The sequence below is a fragment of the Calonectris borealis genome, chromosome 12 (assembly GCF_964195595.1).
Source record: "Calonectris borealis chromosome 12, bCalBor7.hap1.2, whole genome shotgun sequence".
Lineage (NCBI taxonomy): Eukaryota > Metazoa > Chordata > Aves > Procellariiformes > Procellariidae > Calonectris > Calonectris borealis.
Genome location: NC_134323.1, coordinates 12857093 through 12876891, shown reverse-complemented (window position 1 = coordinate 12876891; position 19799 = coordinate 12857093). Strand labels below are relative to the sequence as shown.

The following is a 19799-nucleotide window of genomic DNA, read 5'->3' as shown; positions in this document are numbered from 1 at the left end:
ATACGCTTTTTTCCTCCAGAAAGAGCTGCTGAAGAAGGATGCTGTGTATTTGTGTTGCTGCTGTGAAACAAGGAGCTCACGGTGCCACTTTCCCAGCAGGAGCAGCGCGTGGCCGTGCCGGGGGCTCCAGCAAGCCCCCGACGCCGTGGCAGGGCAGCCACAGCCATCGCCTGGTGCTGCCGCAGCCCGCACCTTGCTCACTGCTGGCGCGGGGGGGCTGTGCCCCCATGAGAGAAGCAGCGGCCGAGCCGAGGTCTGTGCTCGTGTGTGGTCAGACCTACCCAGGCATGTCCCCAGCCAACAGGAATGGCAGGTACTTGAATAATACTCCGTGGCGATAGCTTGGGCTGTTCAGGCTTTTAATTAGCTCTGCTTTAACGAATTTTTTATCTTTAGCAGCGATACCTACAGCTGAACTCTTCAATTGCACTCCATATGGGGAGATTTTAATTACATTTTCTGACTAAAATACAATCCTCTCGTTCCACACAGCTGTAACGTTAGAAATAACAAGGACATTATTAGTCATCTTGCACTTCATTCCCTCTAACGCTGAAACTTTCCTGCATGAAGTTACGAGGACGCACATATATCACGAGAACATTACGAGAGAGATCATGATGGCGAGGAGGTACGCTGGTGTATTTTTTCAGCGCGCTGGTAGTCTCAGGGACACGCCAGGCGTTATCTGGGAGGCGAGGCTGGGGCTGCAGCATTCCCATTATGTCAGAGGGGAGCTGTTTGTTTTTAAGTAGCGTCAGGCACTGAGACAATGCAGGCTTCTCACATGAACTTGCTTACACTACAATGCTAGTAAATCATGATTATTACCCAACGTTGCGTGTTTTTAATCATCAAAGTACTTAAAATATTATAATAATGCTTGGCACTTTATAACTTCAAAGCACGCTGCAAACAGTAATTAGGTCTAATAACCATGCTGTGACAGTGAGACATTGTTATCTCTTGTCTTACAAAGGCGAGGGGGGGTGTTAGCCCCCGACGCGGTTGCATCATCCCGTGTGAGACTGGAGATCTACCGCTGAAGGCTGCGACTTGATAAACTCACCTCCCTATAGGCAAATACTCGCTGCCAGCAGCAGCATGGAGGGCTTTGAAGATGCTTTCCGGGCTAGTGGGGAGGGGGCAGGACATTTTCAGTGCTTTTTCAGAGCACCTCCTCGAGACCGTAAAACGCAGTCGGATTCACATTTTGTTCCATGAGGGCAGCTTTTGAAACAGCGTTGGGAAAAGTTCTACCCCATCTTGGCTTCCTGGCTGGTGTGTTTTCACCACCCAGCGAAGTGTTGTGGAGACTGGAGGGAATAGTTGTGGACAGCCTGTGTCAACTGTGGGTCATTTTTCCTTTTGCAAGCCGAATCTTGGAGTTGAGTCCTTCGCTAAAGCAACAGCTCTCCCGTTCCTTCCCTTTAGTTTGCAACACATAGGGGAGAAAAATTGTGCAGGCAGTAATTGCTAGACACATTTAAATACCCAAGACTCATAAACTGTTTAAATGTGAAAACTGATGTTAAAAACCTGGAGCTGATTCTGATTTTATATATTTTTTAAAAGTTCCAAAAGCCTGCTTTCTTTTGGATGTTTGTCATGTTGGTGCAAACACCAGTTGCGCTCATTTCTTGGGACGGAGTGATTTCTAGCTCACGTTTTATTAACTGCTAGATTATCTATATGAAGCTTTGCGTGCTCTTTGCTGGAGCATTTGCGAGGTCTCTGCCACCCGCCTGAGGTGGTGGAACCCCCTTATCCTGGCGCTCGCTACCTCTCAAATGTGTGGGTGTCAGTCAAGAAACCTGAAAGTTACTTGCAACAAGCATTTGTTGTCACTGCGAGCACATAAGCTTCGTTTCCTACAGCAAAACAAGGCTCTAAAGAGCACTCAGGGAAAAAAGGGCTTCCCTATAAAAGCTGGTGTTACGTGCCTGCGTGCGGGCTGCAGGCTGGGCGGCTTCTGCCCCGTCCCGAGGTCCCCCGGCACGTTCCTGGCCGACCTGCTGCTCTCCTGGTGGGGTGTGAAACGGAGCCTCTTCCTCGCTGCTGTTGAAAACTGGTCTGACAGGGCGGCGTGCCGAGGTGGGTATCCAGCAGAAGGAGGAGAGAAGCACGGTGTTTGTGAAACCCCATACTTGTGAACTCTGTGCTAGGCTGCTCCTTATAACGGCTCATTATTATTATAATGAGCTGTCGGCAAGTTGTATCAAGTTTTGTCAGAAACTCTTGACTTTTTTGTTTCAATATTACGAAAGCAAATAGTAACCCGGGCTTGGCTATGCTCAGTCATTCAGAGGAAAGCCAGGCAGCAGGTTCTGTGTACCAGTGGGCAGGATGGTACTACCTGGTCTGGCTGGCCAGGTGCTTGACTCAGCTGGCTAAAGCAACATCAGGTTTTTTTAACTTGTAATCTCTGCCTGATTGACAATAATAGGTTATGGCTACACCGAACAGGCTGGTGCTGGGCAGGCCCCCGAGTTACTCCAGGACCTTGAGAGGTGAAACCGCCTTGTCCAGTACATCGAGCTCGGGGCAGGTACCCTAACCGCGAGGCGCTGCACCGCCCTGCTGCACGGCTGCCCTGGGGCTGGGAGGTACCAGCGCTGCATCTCCTTGGGCTTTGTGTCTCCCTGGCTGCAACTGCCAGCACTTTCCTCTTGACTGCAGTTTTCACATGATGCCCAGGTACTCACAGAGTTTGGTGTTTGACCGTGTTCAATGCCGTCATTTAGCAAACTCTTCTGGAGGGCAAATGGAACATATGTTTTTGCCTTTATTTCTAAAACGCAGTATGTAGAAGCCAATATAGTGCAGCCATGGCTATTTGTGTGATAACTTGCTGTTTCTTGTTTATGAGATAATTATTGTACGATCCCTGAATTAAATTCCTCTAAGGTAAAAGGCCTGTCTATCTTATTAATTATTGCTAATAATAGTAATTATCATGTGAGCAAGCTGCTTGCCTGCTTTATGAGTTTAGGCAAGTCGGTTCCCTAATAGGTGGCTTGTTTTTTTCAGCTGTAAAATGGGGAAAATGGTATTCTTAGTTTTGAAAGGCGTTGCTCTGCAAGTGCTGCGTAAAACAGAGATGTTTCTACCATGTCAGCTGCATGGAAGGGGAGGGCAGCTATCTGTTTGGCAGGCGGGGGCTTGTAGAGCGGGGTGTGAGCAGGGGCTCACAAGTTCTGCAGTGGCTGAGATGGAGACTCGCAGCTTTGCTGCGCTGGGGTGAGGTGAGGTAGCTTAATGTCGCAGGGCAATCAGCTGCCAAACGCATCTGATAACACAAGCGTCTTTGAGAGCCTGTCCAAAGCATTGGTTTTGCCTTGTTTGCTTTGGGTTGTAGGCTGCCCCCTCCTTCCCAATCTGGGAGAGCTCTGACCCCGTTGGCTTCTGCCAGTGATGCTGTGCTAAGGAAACAACAGGAGCAGAATTTGGGGCGTTTCTATTAACCTGAGCACTGGAGACTCTGCACACTGGGATACAGAGCGGGTCCTTGTGCACTTTCTGCAGTGCCTTGGGAGATGCTGACGCCTCCCCGAATTAGGGCCTTCCTTTCCTGCAGAGATCCTTCCAGGAATGGAGTTTAGGATTTGTCCCTAATTATCTCTGCTGCTTCTAACCATAATGGGTGTGTGGTGAGGGTGATGGCCAGCGCTTCTCCACCTGAAACAAACGCCCCAGCTCTGTACCGGTGGTGTGTGTCAGCAAGGTGGAAGTGCTGCATCAGCACGTCCAAGGCAAGTCCCTGTTCTGGGTGCAGCCACTTCATCTCCACCATCTAAAGACAAGTCATGTATTAAGGCTGGGTCTGGCAGGCTCAACATGTCCTTTAAAAAGCTATGCTTGCCTCTTTCCTTTTCTTCCCTCCCTCCCTTTACCTTTCCTTTACCTTTCACTGGAGAGGTTTAAAAACAGCTTGGATAAGCAGGAGGGAAGATCTAGAGGTGGTTGCTCCTGCATCAGTCAAGAGAGGCCCCATGACCCCAGGATTGCTGTCCCAGCCCCGTGCCTTGTTTCGGCGATGTGTAGGATGGACCAGTTTTACCTAAGAGTCTCAGAGGAGACAGGACAGTCTCAGTGCATTGCCCATGCCACCAGGCTCCTGGTCCCCTCCAGAGCTACCAAGCAGCTAGAAAGACAAACAAGAGCTGACTCCACCTACCAGCAGTATGGAGACAGCAGCCCGTGAGATCGACAGCCCAAGAATGTGCACACAAAAGAAGCATTTCCCTCGGCCACGACAGTAAAACCGCCAGACAACCACATGCAGCATGTGATTTCCCAAAAGCATCAGCCCAGATCCCAACTTCTTTGTGCCACACACTGTTTCCCAGGATCAGATCACAGTGGCAACGTGTAAAAGGCACTTTCAAGCACTGAAAATTAATCATATTTTCCTCAACATTGTTTATGGAAACCGTGGAGAGCACTCCTACCCCTCTGTGCTTGGCCAGCTGGCTCAGCCCGCCAGCCCTGAGAGTCAAACCCTCCACGAAGATCGGCGGTGTTTATGGTGGAGCTTCTACTCTGCCTCAGTAGGAGACGTCCAGGCTTATTCTGTGGAGTAAAAGCTTTGGCAGTGACCTGGGAGGGGTCGTCTGTTAACCTGTAAATGCAGAGCCTCTTGCCCGCTTCCTTGCCCTGTGTCACTGCTAATGGCGGCCGGTACGCAGCCCATAGTAGGCACCGTGCCATCTGCTTGCCGAGGCTGCACGCGGCTTGTGAGAGCACCCAAATGTTTGGGAGCTTTGGCCAGTGGGACCCTGGCAGAGTGGAAATAAGGCGAGTCAGGATGAGTGCAGTTTCCCTTCTCCCTCTCTGGTTTTACACTGATAAAATGGTGTTGCTTTCAATGGAGCAGCTCTGGTGTAAGACGGATCTGATCTGCTCTATCTAAAAACTGGTTGGGCTCGGTGGTTTCTGAATTCCTGGTTTTAATCGTTTTTGTTGGGACTCTCCGGAGTCTGTTGTGCATTTCTTAGCTGTAAAGGGAGCCATCAGTTAACGATGATCACAGGCTTTGTCAATAGAGTTCCACAAGCGCTAACGAAATGGCAAATGTTCAAACTTGAAAATGAAATCTCTTCTTTTCAGTGTGATTTTTCTGCCCTTCCCTCCGTCACGTGTGCCTGTGCTGCTTTAGTTTCGCAGGGAGCTGTGGGTGTAGCTGCTGTGGCATTGATTAATGTATTAGTATTTTTAAAGGTGACAGGAACATCCATATGCAGTATCCCTTGTTTGGTCCTTCGGAGACAAACACATCGCTGATGTTGATTGCAGTGGATGTATGCTGCTGTGATTTCACCCGCTAAGAAAATTGTCTCAATTTACAAATGAGTCTTTCCCCCCAGAATAATCATTTTTGGGTTTAGATTTCAAATTTTCCAGGAACTGGTATCAGCTGGGTTCCATAACCTGCTCTTAGAAGTAACGTTTAGTTGATAAGGAATTTGTTAAGGCAGGATGGAGCTGAGAGCCCAGCCCTCACCCATGTCTCTGGATGGACCCTCCGGGGCGAGAGGGGCCAGGACCTGGCCATGCAGACAGGCGCAGCAGCGTGTGCTTTTCCCTTTGCATCCTGAACGACTGGGTCTGGGGACGGAGCACAAAATTCTGACAGTACCGTATTTTAACAGGGAGAAGACTACGAGGAAAAGCGTTCTACAATGTCAATGGCAAGGTGTACTGTGAAGAAGACTTCCTAGTAAGTAAGATTTCAGGCGTTTTTTATTGTTTTTAAACCAAATTGTTCTTTTATATTGGCTTGTTTACTTTGAGAGGTGGTTTAGTCATCTGGGGTCCCCTGCCAGTGCTGGAATTAGGAAGCATTTACTACTAACTCCATAAAGGCAGGATCAGGCCCTTGGTTTGAAGTGGTGGCTATGAAACCAAGTACATAACTGTCCATAAGCCATCACAAAGTGTAAATTATGAGAATAAACACTGGAGCTGCTGAAGCCTGGGACTTGAATTGCAGCCACAAAGCCTCGCCTGCCAAGCTAGAGCTCAAAGTCAAACATCTGGGGAATACCAATCATAACAAGAGGGGAGACGTTTCTGACTGGAGCACGTCATCGCTGTGTACAATGTTGCTTTGTTGCAGGCGCAGTTTTAATCACTGCCCTGCTCGGAGTGATGTGGAGCTGCATTGTGATTAGCTAAAAACTGCTAGCCACGGAGGAGCAACTAATTTTCTCTCCATGTGCCCAGAGGTTTTATAAACGCTTTACTTTAATAGAGACTGAGTCATGAAAAGAAAAATGAAGCTTGTTGCTGAGCTGTGTTGTTCCAAAAATAAAATATTTGTGCAATTAAGGGTGAGGATTGTGCAGTACACAGAGAATGATTTGATAAGTGGCAGACCATTTATAATTAAGATTAAGAGGACAGCATGGCTGGGAATTGAAATTAGAGAGGAAAGATATATTTTAGCTTAGAGGATGATGAATTGGAGAATCAGTATGTTGAATTTATACCGCCTTTATTTATTGAAATACCATTCATTTAGAAGCTTGGGTCTTCCAGAACGACTTTCCATTTCTAATGAATATATGGCCATGCTTTTTGCGAAGGAATTATTCAAAGTATATCCCACAACAAAAATGTTACTGGCAGTTCAGCGTGCGCAAATGCATTTCTCATCAATGCAATCCATAAAAATGATGGAAATTCCTAAAATATAAGCGATATTTGCCTTCATGTGTTACACCTTTACTCTCAGCCTACCACAGCTGGAGCCTGTTGAAAAGAGCAAATTGTATTTTGTGCAGAAAATAAGCTTCTTGTGATAATTGAAATGTGTTACAATTCTGCTTGCATTTTGAGAGAAAATTATTTTTTCTCCCTTGCTTTTTTCAGCTCTTTCTTTCCTGTGTTTCTGCAGAAGCACAGGGAGAAGGAGAAGAGGTGGAGTGTGAGACGGAGAGGCTCAAACCTTTGAGATTTTTATTTTGAACTGTGTTGGAATGCACTTTCCCCATGATCGAAACCTTTCATCCAGACTTAATGACATGATTGTTGCTATTAGCTTGTAATTTCAGCCTAAACATGAGAATTTTAAATCTAAAAATCTCAATCTTTTGCAGAATGTTCAGTTTTCAAGGGGTGGGGGGGAAGCCTCTTTAGTTCTTAGACATGTTCTGTAGTGGGCTTCTGAAAGGTGATACTTGCAGTGATTTTCCCAAGAAAACTGAGGTTAAGGACCTGATAGGAATAAACTTTCTGCAAGTTAGGGAACTGTTGGGACATTTAAGGCACAGATTTACAAGCCCAAACCTCCCACAGGTGTATCCTAGCAGATTCCCAGTAGCACAGAGGGATGGGAGAGAAGCAGACCAAGGGACGCACTGCTGCGTAAGTCAGCAAAAGAAATCAAATTCTGATGTTGTCTCTGCCCGTGTTAAGCCGCTGCTTCTCAGAAAGGTTCTTAGGTTCTTCTCTTAGGTTCCCCTGAGCAAACGTCATAGCAAGAATACTAGGCATTGTCTTGTTTCCCTAATAAAATAGATCAACTTTGCCTATTTTAGAGTTCTGTGGACAGAGAAAGCTCAAAGCTTTTCTCAAAGTCAGAGGAAAAGGCTGCAAAGTAGCAATTAAAAAGGAAATTATTTCAACTACTTCATATTCCCAGGTCTTGCTCCTAACCACTTGGAAACCCCAATTCTCTCTAAAAAGAGATGTTTTCAGTCCAAAGCAGATAGCCAACTACTTTTTCTGTATAACTGAGAATTTCAGTCTCTACCGTAACTCCAAATCTTAGTGCAGCTTTATATATGGATTCCCTGGTGCCGGTATGGTAGGGGGACATTAGGGAAGTTAAAGACCGGGGTGGGGCGGGGTGTGGGGGAAAAAAAAAAAATTGCTTGAGGGTGAATTGGGCTGATCTTGCACTCTGGCGCTCCGCCAGCAGAGCTATAAGAGGAGCTGCTATGCATTATAACAGTCTGTGGAGTTCTCCCATAGCCCTGAATCCACAGGTCTTCCACAGAGACGTGCCTCCTCCCTCTCTGCAAGCCTCTGCCCTGTCCTATAGCAGCCGTGTGAGTACACTCTCTGCCTTTGGCTGTTCTTGCACTGGGAGACTTACCTCTTGGCTCATGGCAGCTACTTTGTGGCCAGTAAATGCAGTCAGAAGCAGAGTGGATCACATTCTGGTCTCATTCTTAGTAAGTGCATAAGAAAAAGATGATTTTAATTTGGGGAGGTAAACAGAGGCAGTCTACCTACGTTATAATTGTATTCCTATTAAGAAAATACTGTCCCCCATTGGCGTCCTTGCTTTTCCTTGGCTTTTATTTGCCTGGGAACTGATCAGGAGAACTAGATGCTCCTATAGGTATGGGAGCCTGGCCACAGCTCTGTGGAGCTGCAACCCTGCAGCTCGTGACCAGGTTATTTCAAGTATGACACAAACATAACAGCAATTAGAAAGCAGAGCAGCTTCAGAAAATTTGGACAGGAGGTATTGTGCTGTCACGCTGGGGTCATTGGTGAGATCCATGTAGTAACAACTGAATTGGAGGGGCCTGTGTGTACCTGGTTAGGCTTGCAACAGCAGGATGATCTTCCCATGAATTCTCAGGGACAGATGTGAGGAGTTGATGTTTCACTGCTCACAGTCCCACCAAAGCAGCAATGGTCTGAATGAGCCTCTTATTTGCCCTCCCAGCAAGAGGCATGCTGATGGGAAGCAAATGTAATGCAAATGGGGAGCAGGGGTGGGCTGAAGCCTCCCTGCTACCTGGAGGAAAGCCCGTCCTCTTCCCACCCTCAACAGGCAGCATGGAGCAGAGCTCTGCCCATCCCCACTGCTACCTCTGTGTATCCCATTAATTTGCTGCAGGTGCTTCTTCCCCGTCATTCCTGGCATCGTACTGGGGATGTCCTGCAGAGCAGTCCAGGCAAGACACAGGGACTGCAGTAAGTCCCACTTTGGGACTGCAGTAAATAGCACATGAACAGCGATGGGCAGAAAAGCTGAACTGGTTCTTGCTGTGAACCAGTCAATGTAGGAAATTTTAGGGAAGAATGGATATTATTTATGGGTTTCTCCTTATTGTAACTGTTGGAAATGTTTAACATCCTATAGATGTCAGTACTTCAATTCTCCTGCAATACTGCTGTTTTCTGTGTCAGAACGACTCCTGCCCAAGCAGAGTCTCCAAAGCTGTAGTTGATGGCTCATACGCGATACTTGGTTCTCACACTCACTCAAGACAGGTCAGCTGTTTTTCTCTATCAAAGGTGATACATGGAATTCACTGCAATATTATGTATGGTCCTTGAAGCCAAGACCTTGAGAAAAGCCGTTGTCTGATCCTTACAAATGTTTGGCACCTGCTGTAAGGGCAGGGCTTGCCCTCCTTGGCTAAACTGTCCCTTTCGAGGTTCAGCACAGGGCTGGTGCCAGCCGCTCCAGGGTGCGTCTCTTCCATCCCAGAGGCAGTTGCGCTTCAGTGGTGAAATGCTGTGTGGGTCACTTTTTTCAAGAGAGCTCAGTTGTCACTTGAAGCATAGCCAGAGAGCTTCGGCTACCAAGTTGTTTCAAAAAAATTGGTCCGTAAAAGTATGGCATGAGGAGCTGCTAGCATCAAGCATTCAAAATCTGACCCTTTCTTTGAAAAGTGCTTTTGATTTCGGGACGAAAGGTGTTAGAGAAATGTAGATTTTATCATTCATTATGAGCAATTTCCACTGCGCAGCCATAAAGCTATCCAAAGCACAGTTACACCCATCAAAACCTTTGGCAATAGCCGCAAGGTACATTCTTCTAGCAAATAGTTTTCCCACATGTTTGCTCTTACTGAGGGCACAGATTATCTTTCTCTGAATCAGGCAGCTTATTTTGCTCATTCTTTCCAGGGAAGAAGTGCTAGAAGTTTTTAGACGCGCTTGTGGAGTTGTAGATGGGGAAGGGATGCCACATGCCGCAGTCATCCTTGCGAGAACGGTGCTGGCCTTCTGTGCATGGGGTTGCGAATCGATGGGTGAGGGCTGGTAAACCCTTACCACCTGGAGATGGCATACCTCTTCCTTCTTCGTTTATTTTTGTCAGCCTCCTGCTTCCAGGCCTGATTAGCTGCAAATTCTCTCAGTGCTTAAACCCAAGCCATATTGGCTAAATGTAGTGAATGAATCAGATTTAAAAAAAAATCCGCAGGTAATTCCACTTCTGCCTAAGCATGGCGCAGAGATTGTCTGATCTATGCAATTTCCAGTAGGAGCACTTCAGTAGCGATACTGCATGTTACTGAATAAAAAGGGAGTAAAAAGAACAAAACCAAAACCCCAACTTTTCATTGCTTTGCTTTAGCTCCAGGGAAGATCCAGTTACTCTTTTTCATGCCACCTTAAGAGGTAGCAAGTCCAGCAATATCCAAGTGTTGCCTCAGCCCTGTTAGGATAGTTATTTCATGAAAGGAAATAAAACAAATGACAGTTTAATCCTTCCCTGAAAGCTCTTAGGACACAGATGGCTAACTAGCCATAACAGGGACACTGTTCCTGGTGAAGTGAGCAAAAAATAAATGCCTTACTGTATAATAAATAATCCCAGTCAGATGTTCTTGTTCCATTTTGTTGATAAATTGCTGCATAATCATGGATGAAGGAAAAATAGCTCAATAATTTTAATTTGTCTTTCCTTTTCAATGCTTAAATATCATGTAAAGAAATGTAAAAGAAATTACTGTTTTTCTTGGCAAAAAAGACTAAAAATGTCACCAAAGCAGCCTGAATCTTAGATCTATTATCTCTCTTTTTTTTTCTTTTTTTTTTTTTTTTCTTTTTCATAGGCTTTTCCTTTTTCCTCTTGAGGTAATGAACATTATTGAGTGGGGGTCCAGTAGAGGTTAAGAAATGAGAGAATTTCCCTCCAGGGAGGAGATGAGAGGGAAAATGAACCTCGTGACAGATGTTAGTTACATTGCTTAATGCACTACTGGAAGACACTCAGATGCTCTGGAAATAACCTATTACAGATACCACAAGCTGCAGTGCATAGCATTAAGGTCATCCAAAACTTCCCCTTTTAAGATTATCTCTTTCACTTGTCTTATAACTTTGCCAAATTTAATCATTTAGGCTGAACTTCTTCACGCCAGGTTTTTGCCTCTGGCTAACTTTGCTGTCATTAGTTGTTGAAAGTTTCATCTAAAGCTGTTCATCCGTTTCAGTGAGTAAGACTGGAGGAAGATCTGTCACTTTGCCCATAAATCCTCAGAGAGAAAGGCTCTAAAAACTTCATTTTGCACATGCCAACCATAAAAAGAGACGTAGCACATTGCAAGCCTCCAGGAGGCTTTGGGTGTCCCCTCTCTGCCCTTCCCAGCCCGGAGGGTGGCCACCCGCTGTGGTGGTTGTGTGCTGGTGCCACTGCGGCTCCCTGCCCTGGCCACGTTCCCTCCCGTCAGGGAGAGGCAAGGGCTGAGGCTGTGCAGGAGGAGGGCAAGCAGCCCACAGCCCCAACAGAGCTGTGCCTTGCAACCCTGCAGGCTGCCTCTCAAGTCTTCCTTCTCCTCTCCATCCAGTCTGCTGGGGTTCCTGATCCTTCTCTCCTCTACACCAGTGACTGGTGCCTGCTTAGGACGCTCTCCTTCTTGTTACAGCTGTAGCCTCTTTGTTCCGCAGCTGGCCATTGCAAAGCAGAAGTTGGCTACCGAGAACATACAGGGCTTCGTCTTATATCCACAACTGTAAAACTCTCAATGATTTTAAAAATGCGAAAGGATCAGGCTGTGCAAGACTGGTAGGGATGTGACAAATGGAAATGATCAGCGTTTCATGGGGGAAAGGGATAGGATATCAACGGAGGATTGTTGGAGGAGCTGGGTGATCGGCAGTTCATGAGAGCAGGGCTTGCACCTTCATCTCCTGTACACCAAACACAACAAGACCCTTACCCTAATTTGGGCCCCTGGGCATGGCTGCAATGTAAATATTAATGCTAACAAGGCTATTCTTCTCAGTCTGTGCACATGCTGTTTTCCAAGCCTGGCAGTGTGGGAAATGGCCCGTCCCACTTGCTGGGGCCCTAGGAAGATCGTTTTTATTTAGTGTAATGGAAGCTGGTGTCAGCTGGAGTCAGAGGTTTGATTTTCCATCTCGGCGAGTATAAATGTTTGGAGATCCCCCTTGGGAGGTGAGCTCTGGGACTAGTGCATTAGTCAGAGAGCACATTGCTGCTAAGTGAGACTCTCTCAGAAAAAATAGACTTAGTTGAAAAGGTAAATGATTCAAGTTGCAGCTTGTGTCCGTTTCATATCTAATGGGAATCACAGAGCAAATGGAGTTCTAGATAACTGCAAGGACATTGTATTTAGAAGACTTGTTATTAAAATGCATACTCCAGTCAGAGAACAGACAGACATGGGTGTTTATTGATATGTTTAACAGAATGATGGAATCAAAGCTTGGAAAGGGATTTGCTGCAATATTCCTGATGTACAGAAGTGTAAGGAAGTCTGTGAGCGTTTTCAAGGTGCTGATAGCTCTAGGTTGGGACAGGAGGTGCTTTCAAGTTCCAGAGGCGTCATGAATGCCAAGCGTTGCTGTGTTCCCAAATACTTCCACTGAAAACAAAGGCAAACAGATTATAGTGTGTTACTGTAATGGGTGCATGAGGGAGTGAAGATCATGTTGTTACTTGTGTGTGTCTTGCTCCAGCCCCTCCCTGCCAAAAAAATTTGAATACTTTCCTTCCTTAGTTTTTCCTGAGTTTGTAGTATGCCAGTGCTCCTGGTTTTATATTATAAACAAATTTGACAGTAATGATGATTAATTGGGGTATTCTGAATTGAAGTGTTGCATCAAAACTGCAGAAGGGCTTAAAATTCAAATTTCAAAATATTTAGGGGTAGTGAAATATTGATTGGTCTCTGCACTTTGGACTTGAATGTGAATCACCATGAAGAGTGTGTAGAGCTGGCAGTTTGGGTTCACCTCTCATTGCAACACAATACTGTAGTGCTGTATCCTGTATCAAGAAGTTACAAGTCCATTGAAGCTGGTGGCAGAAGTCCCATTGATTTCAGGGGGGTCTGGATTTTCTCCCAGGAATTCATCCCAGAGGACAAATTTTTAAAGCTAGGGCACATATAAAAATGTTGGCACCAAGGCTGAGAAACTAAGGGTGAATGCTGCAAACACTGCATGGCATAGCAAACTGCAGGTCTGTTAATTGAAGAAAATTGGTGTTTTGAAATAGGAGACCAACTGGAGCCCAGAAAAATCTCTCAAGGTTATAAAAGAGCAATACACAGGCAGTACCTAGACACAGGTGATAATGTAGATAAACATAATGTGATGAAATGTCAATGTGTGAGTAAGGTCTGTATTCACTGAAAGGATGCTCAGCATTTCCTGAACTGGGTTGTGGATTGTTAAATGGATCACGGGAATCACTCTCTGGGCCGTGACAAAACAGACAAGGAAAGACAAAGGTGGGGCTTTTCCCGAGATGTATCACTATGGACTAGCTTTCACAACTATCCCGTACTTCACGTTTGCTAGTGGAACATTTTGAAGAGTGTGTTCCAAAGTCCAGTTGGTTTCATGCCAGATAGTCACTCCCCTATTTCCTCTTGAGATGGGGATCCAAAAAGTCAGATTATCCCATTTTTCTTAATATTACATTGAAAAGTAAATTACAATAACTGAAGCACACTTAAAAGAACTAGAGCTCTTTCTAATTATGTGCAACTCCTGCCAAACACTTGTAAGCAGACAGCATTATTTTTTTTCTATGGGAGAGTAAGAAAAAAGCATGTGAGAAAGTGGTGTGTTTCCACTTTTGTAGTAAACGTTGGTATTAGTTGCTGTTATGTTTTGAATTGAAATCTTTCAACAACTGTTTTGAATAAAATCCAGATTTTATTTTTTTTCCTAGGAAGATATGTTCTAATGTAGACAGTTTCTTTCACAGTGTATATAATAGATGGTAGCAGTGACAATAAATAACTTAGAGCAAAGAGTATAGCACTGTGCAGTATGAAGTGCTGTACAGTGTGAATCGAGTTAATAGATTTTGGGGTGTATGATATGATGCAGAGTTAAAGTTGTTGCTTCAGACTTTTTTCTTTATCATTGTCACTGCAAAGCTTCCACAGGAGTTTTTTTAAGGAAGATCTAGGTAAGAAAAGCATTATTGGCTCTTAATTAATCAGACAGAAAGTAGCCTTGGTGAGTGCTTACATATGGGTCCCTATAGGCTCTCTGGGAAGTAAATAGCTATTCTCTTCTCAGAGGCTATAAAATGCCTGACTGCTTAGGCAAAGTTAGCTACCAGCTGAATTCCTGATTTTTTGGCAGAGTTTTGTGCATGGCCAGACCAACTGTTACCTCTGTGCAGAACATGAAGTCCCTCCTTGCCCTACGCATGTCCTTCAAACACAAAGTGGAAACGCAGAAGCAAGAAGATAAGCTGCTGCGGTAGTGTTCCCTCACTGTCAGCAAGACAGGGTGAGCCAGCAGCGTATATGAAAGAGTTTCAGCGAGATGAAGAGTAAAGTTCTGGGCTATTTTCCTTTAGTTTAATCTCTGCCACCTGCCATGAGGCTCCCATATCTTTGAGCCTCAGAAGGCCCCATTTTGTTCAGTTCAGTTTAATCGCTGCGTTTAAATATGTGTGTAAAAAAACAACAACAAAACTCCATCTGCATGAAACCAAATTTGATATTCTCTCCCTCTCCTAACGTGATCCCATGAATTTCTTGCATTGTTGTGTCCCATGTACTAAGGGTCCCATGCAGAGAGCAAACAATAAAGCAGCGAGAAGACAGATGCTCTGCTAATGTGAAACCAAGGAGAAGAGAGTCTGTGAGGGATTACAGGCAGCCTGGGGTTGGAATACATTATTAGCATAGCACCCAATTCAGAAATTAGTTTTCAGAATTAAATGCCTGAAGCATTTTGGCAAAAACTCCTCATCATCCCTCTCAAACATGCTTAAAGCATAAAAGAGTAGGAATTTCAAGTCTAGGCTGAGCAATCACATTCGGTAACTTTGCAGTGCTGTAACAGTGAATTGTAGTTTTTATGACTTCATACCATTACCAGGGCAGCAACTGCCACACCTACTGAAATGTAACCCACTCGATCTGCTTGCACAAACCTTTAGCAGGTTTTGAACATCCTCATCAAAGAAGAAAATGGGCCTGAATGAGATTCCAGGGTCTGTTTCCAGGAGGAAGGTTTTGTTTTGTTGAGTGCATAACAGCAGGGAAGTGCATCAGCCTCTCCTTGGGCACGGTTAGGCATGCGAAGGAGAAGCAGCGACATGTCTTTTCAAAGATCTGACATTGCCTAAGGTAGAAACTTTGGGTCCTGAAGCCTTTTTCAGGCGTGCTATTTTCTGAATGTTTTTGCTTTTGAAAATCATTATGAGAACATCAAACTTTAAAAGACCCTGGGTAGACAACCAAGATTGGTTACAGGATTGAGGACACAGGAGAAATTGTTTCTCATAGTACTTGGTGGGATTATCCTCCATGCATAATTGTTCATTATATGCTCAAAATTCATTGTTAATTTCTTTTGGATATATTGCACATTAGACAGAAGAGTTATAAACCCCAAGATTATCACAGGAGGACACTAACAGGCCTAAATATTCAGGACAGAAGGGGACTTGTTTTCCTCTTACACTGAAACAAAGGCTCTTGGACAGAATCATTAGAGATTTTTTTGCCCGTTTGATAATCGAAGTATAGTGGACAGCAAACAAAAGAAAGTTCAGCCAGCCAAGTCTTCCACTTTATTTTTACTCTTCTATTCTAACATAATTAACATATTTCTCAAGGTTTATTTAGTTTCCCAGAGTCTTATTTTATCTAAGTATCATTGGGGAGCTTGATTACAAAGTCTTGATTCATGCACATAAAGTGAGATTTTAGTATCCTGGGAGAGAAGTCAAGGACAAGGTAAATATGGGAGAAAACAGTTGGGACTAAACTAAGAAATCAGGAAAAATAATATACCAGCTCTTCAACATGCACTCGTTTTCTTTGCATCCTGGTAACTAGCATCTTATTTCTAAGCCACAGAAGTGACAGTAAATGGTAACACTTCATTTTCAGCTTTGAATTTCAGAGCTGTTCTTTTTGTAACAACTTCTTTCAATGTTGTTATATATGCTTATTGAGCATCTATAATGAATATTTGGGAAAGTTCAAAATTACACTTCTTATTTGTCCTTGGTACAGACTGTAGACTTCTGAACGTTTCTGTCTAGTTTGAGATTGGTCTGTGTTTACATCATCTTACTGGTCTGCCAACAAAATATTTAAAAAAAAAAAACTGCACATATTAAACCCTTATAGAGTAAGGCTAGAATTGAGCCCAGTACTGCTTACATCCCAAATGAAATTGTATGCATAAAATACTATGTATACAAGAAGCATAGCTGTGATTTGGCTTCTCCACCAGCGTCTTGCCTATCAACCTGTATTACTTCACTGTTTCACCTCAATCTGTTTTTCATGTCTCCAGATTGTGAGGGAAGGCCGGTGTGCGCAAAAGCTCTTTTTCCCCCTCCAACCATGTCAGTAATAAAAGAGGCTACAAGTCTGTAGAGCATAACCTCCTCTTCTCTTGCAGTTACCTAGTTCACAAGCTCTGGGGGACCAGTGCTGCTTCCACCCAGCCTTGCTGGGAACCCACCATCAGGGAGGCTCTTGCGTGTGCTGAGAGATAATAAAGAGGCCATTCTGCCTTATCTGCAGTCTGGAGCAAGTCACAACTTCTCTCCCATTGCACACACAAGATTTGCAAAGGTTAATAATAATCAAGTGCTTCAAAGACAGAGGTTGCCAATTCTAAGTAGTATTTTAAGACTTTGTTTGTAAGCTCTGCTTCTAAAATTGAAAATTTAGCCCAACAGCCCTGTTTGAACTCTCCAGGTTAAGAACAAGCACTGCAGAGCAGAAGTTGGCAGGTGAGCTACAAAAATGTAGAGAAAGTCATTTATTGTTTACCTTTAAACAGCAGCGTCCTCAGTACTACCATCACGTAGAAAACAGCGCTGCTGGGATCGAAGGCTGTTATTCTTTTCCAGTCCAAATAGATTTAAAGCTCAAGCAGAGTTGAATCCAAAACCCTGATCTCACTGAATCAGGTCTCCAGTTTGTCTGGGATCAAAACTGTGATCAGAAAAGAGAAGAGTGTAGTGGTAAAGGACAGCTCCCCAAGCCTATGAAATATTTTATCACTGCTATTAGAGTTACTGCTGTTTTGCAAAGTCTCCTTAATTGGGTAATCCAGTTCTGGATGTGTTTGACAAATAACAATTCTCTTGTTAAAAACAAATCATGGTTTTAATTTAATAGGGTTAGTCGTATAAAGAGTGATTTTGTGTCAGCAAAACCTTTCTTTCTGACAAACAGTGTAATTTATGACAACCTAGTTAGCAATAAATGACATTAATCTGACCACTATCCCATTCTGTTCCTGGGGAATAATGTTCCCTCTTAATCAATAGCTGGGTAAATGCTCCTTTGCATTCCTTATCAAATGACAGCCAGATGGTACTGGTAAATTCATTCCAGCAGGATTTTAGAATTAGCTGGGTTTGTACTATTGTTAATCCTCTGCTGTCTGCGCCACTAGGACCTACCCACCTGTTTCCAGTAACCCTCGAGTTCGCAACCTTAGGAAGTAGTCTGGCCAGATGGTTACTCAGAGACAGTGCAGCCAAGAAGCATCCCGAGCAGTGAGGCCTTTTTTCTGCATCAGTAAGAAGAAGAAAAACGCAAAAAAAACAGTATCTGGCAGAAATAGTCAGCTAGGATTGCCCACCTCTGCATTTGTTCCTCAACACCCTGGTCTCTTTTGATGAAGTTTCAAAGTTTCTTAAGATTGCATGAGCTGTGTTCCTCAGTGCATAGTAAATTTGGAGCCGTGACCACTGCCATACCATCATGTACTGACTTTGTGGGCCCGTCAAAGTGTCTGCAAGACCTTTTTCTTCATAATCACTTTGTTGCATAGCAACAATAATTTTGTCTCCAACTTATTGATCTGAGATAACATGTAATCCCCTCACACCAATAAAAAGGAAAACATATGGCAGCTCTAGGCTGGGAACCATTGGCTTTTGAAGTGAGGGGATGTTTAATCCCTGCTAAATCAAGGGGGGAATGGAGCAAGCCGTAAGCTATGTTGGGCTGAGGCTCTGAGGATGCGTTAGATGCCTGAGCCAATTAACCTGTGCTCTGGGAGAAGAGTCCAGTTTACATTCATCTTCCCCATTCCCTGTCTTTTATCTTGTGCAACTAAAGTACGTTTCAGGTGAGCTTTGCTACAATCTTAATTGCTGAAATAAGCATCACTGTGCAATACCATACAAATAACTGGGCACCCCTTCCCTCTGGCAGGAAAGAGTGCACACGCAGCACTTCGCTTATATGGGAGGTGAGGGTAAAGTTCAGCCGCTGCAAATACCAGTTTCAAAATTACATGGCTGGAGTTCTTCAGGCAAATGCCTCTTGCCTGTAGGGTATTTGTTTGGTAGGTCAGTCATCTGCCTGATAACCTTCATATTTTTTGTATACCTCTAAACACAGGGCTAAAGACAGACTTTGGCATCTGAAACAGGACCTGCTTAGGGGACAGAAGTACAAAGTTAAGGTCAAAAACACTCAGGCAGGGAATACAGAACTTTGGTCCCAAGTGGGCAAAGTCTCTTCCTGCTGCCACGCCCCCGGCACCGAACCCGAGAGGGCTCTGCTGCCAGCCTTGCCCAGCCTTCCCATTTCCCACTGCAGGCTGGAGCACGGGCTGGAGGTTGGCGTTTGTATCACCTTTCTGAGGTACCTTACTGTTGCCCACATTGTGCAGGGAGCCGAAGCTCCTGCAGCTGGACTTCTAGATTCTTCCCTGGATATCCACGAGGCAGTTAAATCCTCTTTGGGCCTGTCTTCATTTTTCTAGTCTGCATATAGCACCGGGTGAAACGTAGGTCCAAAATCTGAGGTTAGTAAGCATCTGGTCACTAATATGAGCAGGAGTCGGGAGATAAGCCCTATGTTATTTACACTTGCCCAACACAACAACCAAAAGAGTCAATTCAAGCTAATTCCAGCACACCAAATGCAAACTCACCAAATAGGCTTCAAAAATGCAAATCAAACTTGAAATAATATTGTTGCATTGGAAATCTAAATGGAAATCTTGCAGTGGATCAGAAGGCCAAGCTGGTATCTGAGCATGCTGCAAGAGCAGAGCAAAGGCTTCTGAGTCACTGTCTCCCAAATCTATTGTATAGTTTGCTATCATATACAGCACAGGCTGGAAAATAGCACAGCGTTCACTTAAAAGGTATTTCTGCAGCTAGAGGAGTGGCTACTAATAATCCTTTCTTTTCTGTCATTTGAACAGTATTCAGGATTTCAGCAAACAGCGGACAAGTGCTTTGTTTGTGGACACCTCATAATGGAAATGGTAAGAGACCTAAATTCCTCACCGCGGGGTAGCTTGCTTTTCACGTACTTTGGGTAGTGCGCTGTGAGACATTGTGCTTTTTCCCTAGTCAGACTTGTGTCTTCACTGCTGTCAAGGTAATTTTTGAAACTGAGGCAGTAAATAAACAAAAATACCTTTATGCTCTACATTGCTATTAAGTACAGTAAGTTGGGCTTCTTTTCTACCTGAGATCGTGGGAGGCTATTGTTCTGCCACATGCCAGTTTAAAAAAAAAAAAGATAAATAGAATTTTAATGCTAAGGGGGGAAAATACAGCACAGCTTTGTATGAGAACATGGTAAAGAAAAACAGCGGCTGTGCTCTGTAAG

The 19799-nt window shown here is 44.4% G+C and overlaps 1 protein-coding gene and 1 long non-coding RNA gene across 3 annotated transcripts in view; one reads left to right on the top strand and one right to left on the bottom strand.

Moving 5' to 3' along the window:
* WTIP (WT1 interacting protein) overlaps positions 1–19799 on the top strand; it is an 83596-nt gene that overhangs the window by 54581 nt on the left and 9216 nt on the right. Inside the window, exons 3-5 of one of the 2 annotated variants that reach the window (XM_075161404.1) lie at positions 5652–5719; positions 9151–9258; positions 19387–19449. In XM_075161404.1, the coding sequence (XP_075017505.1) occupies positions 5652–5719; positions 9151–9258; positions 19387–19449 (239 nt within the window). The remainder of the gene's footprint in view (positions 1–5651; positions 5720–9150; positions 9259–19386; positions 19450–19799) is intronic. The other variant, XM_075161405.1, reaches the window with a different exon arrangement.
* Positions 12452–17733, bottom strand: LOC142087021 (uncharacterized). Its single transcript, XR_012675297.1, has 3 exons — positions 17628–17733; positions 16986–17150; positions 12452–12584 (listed from the first exon to the last, which is right to left on the bottom strand). It is a non-coding gene; the product is annotated as an uncharacterized LOC142087021 (long non-coding RNA).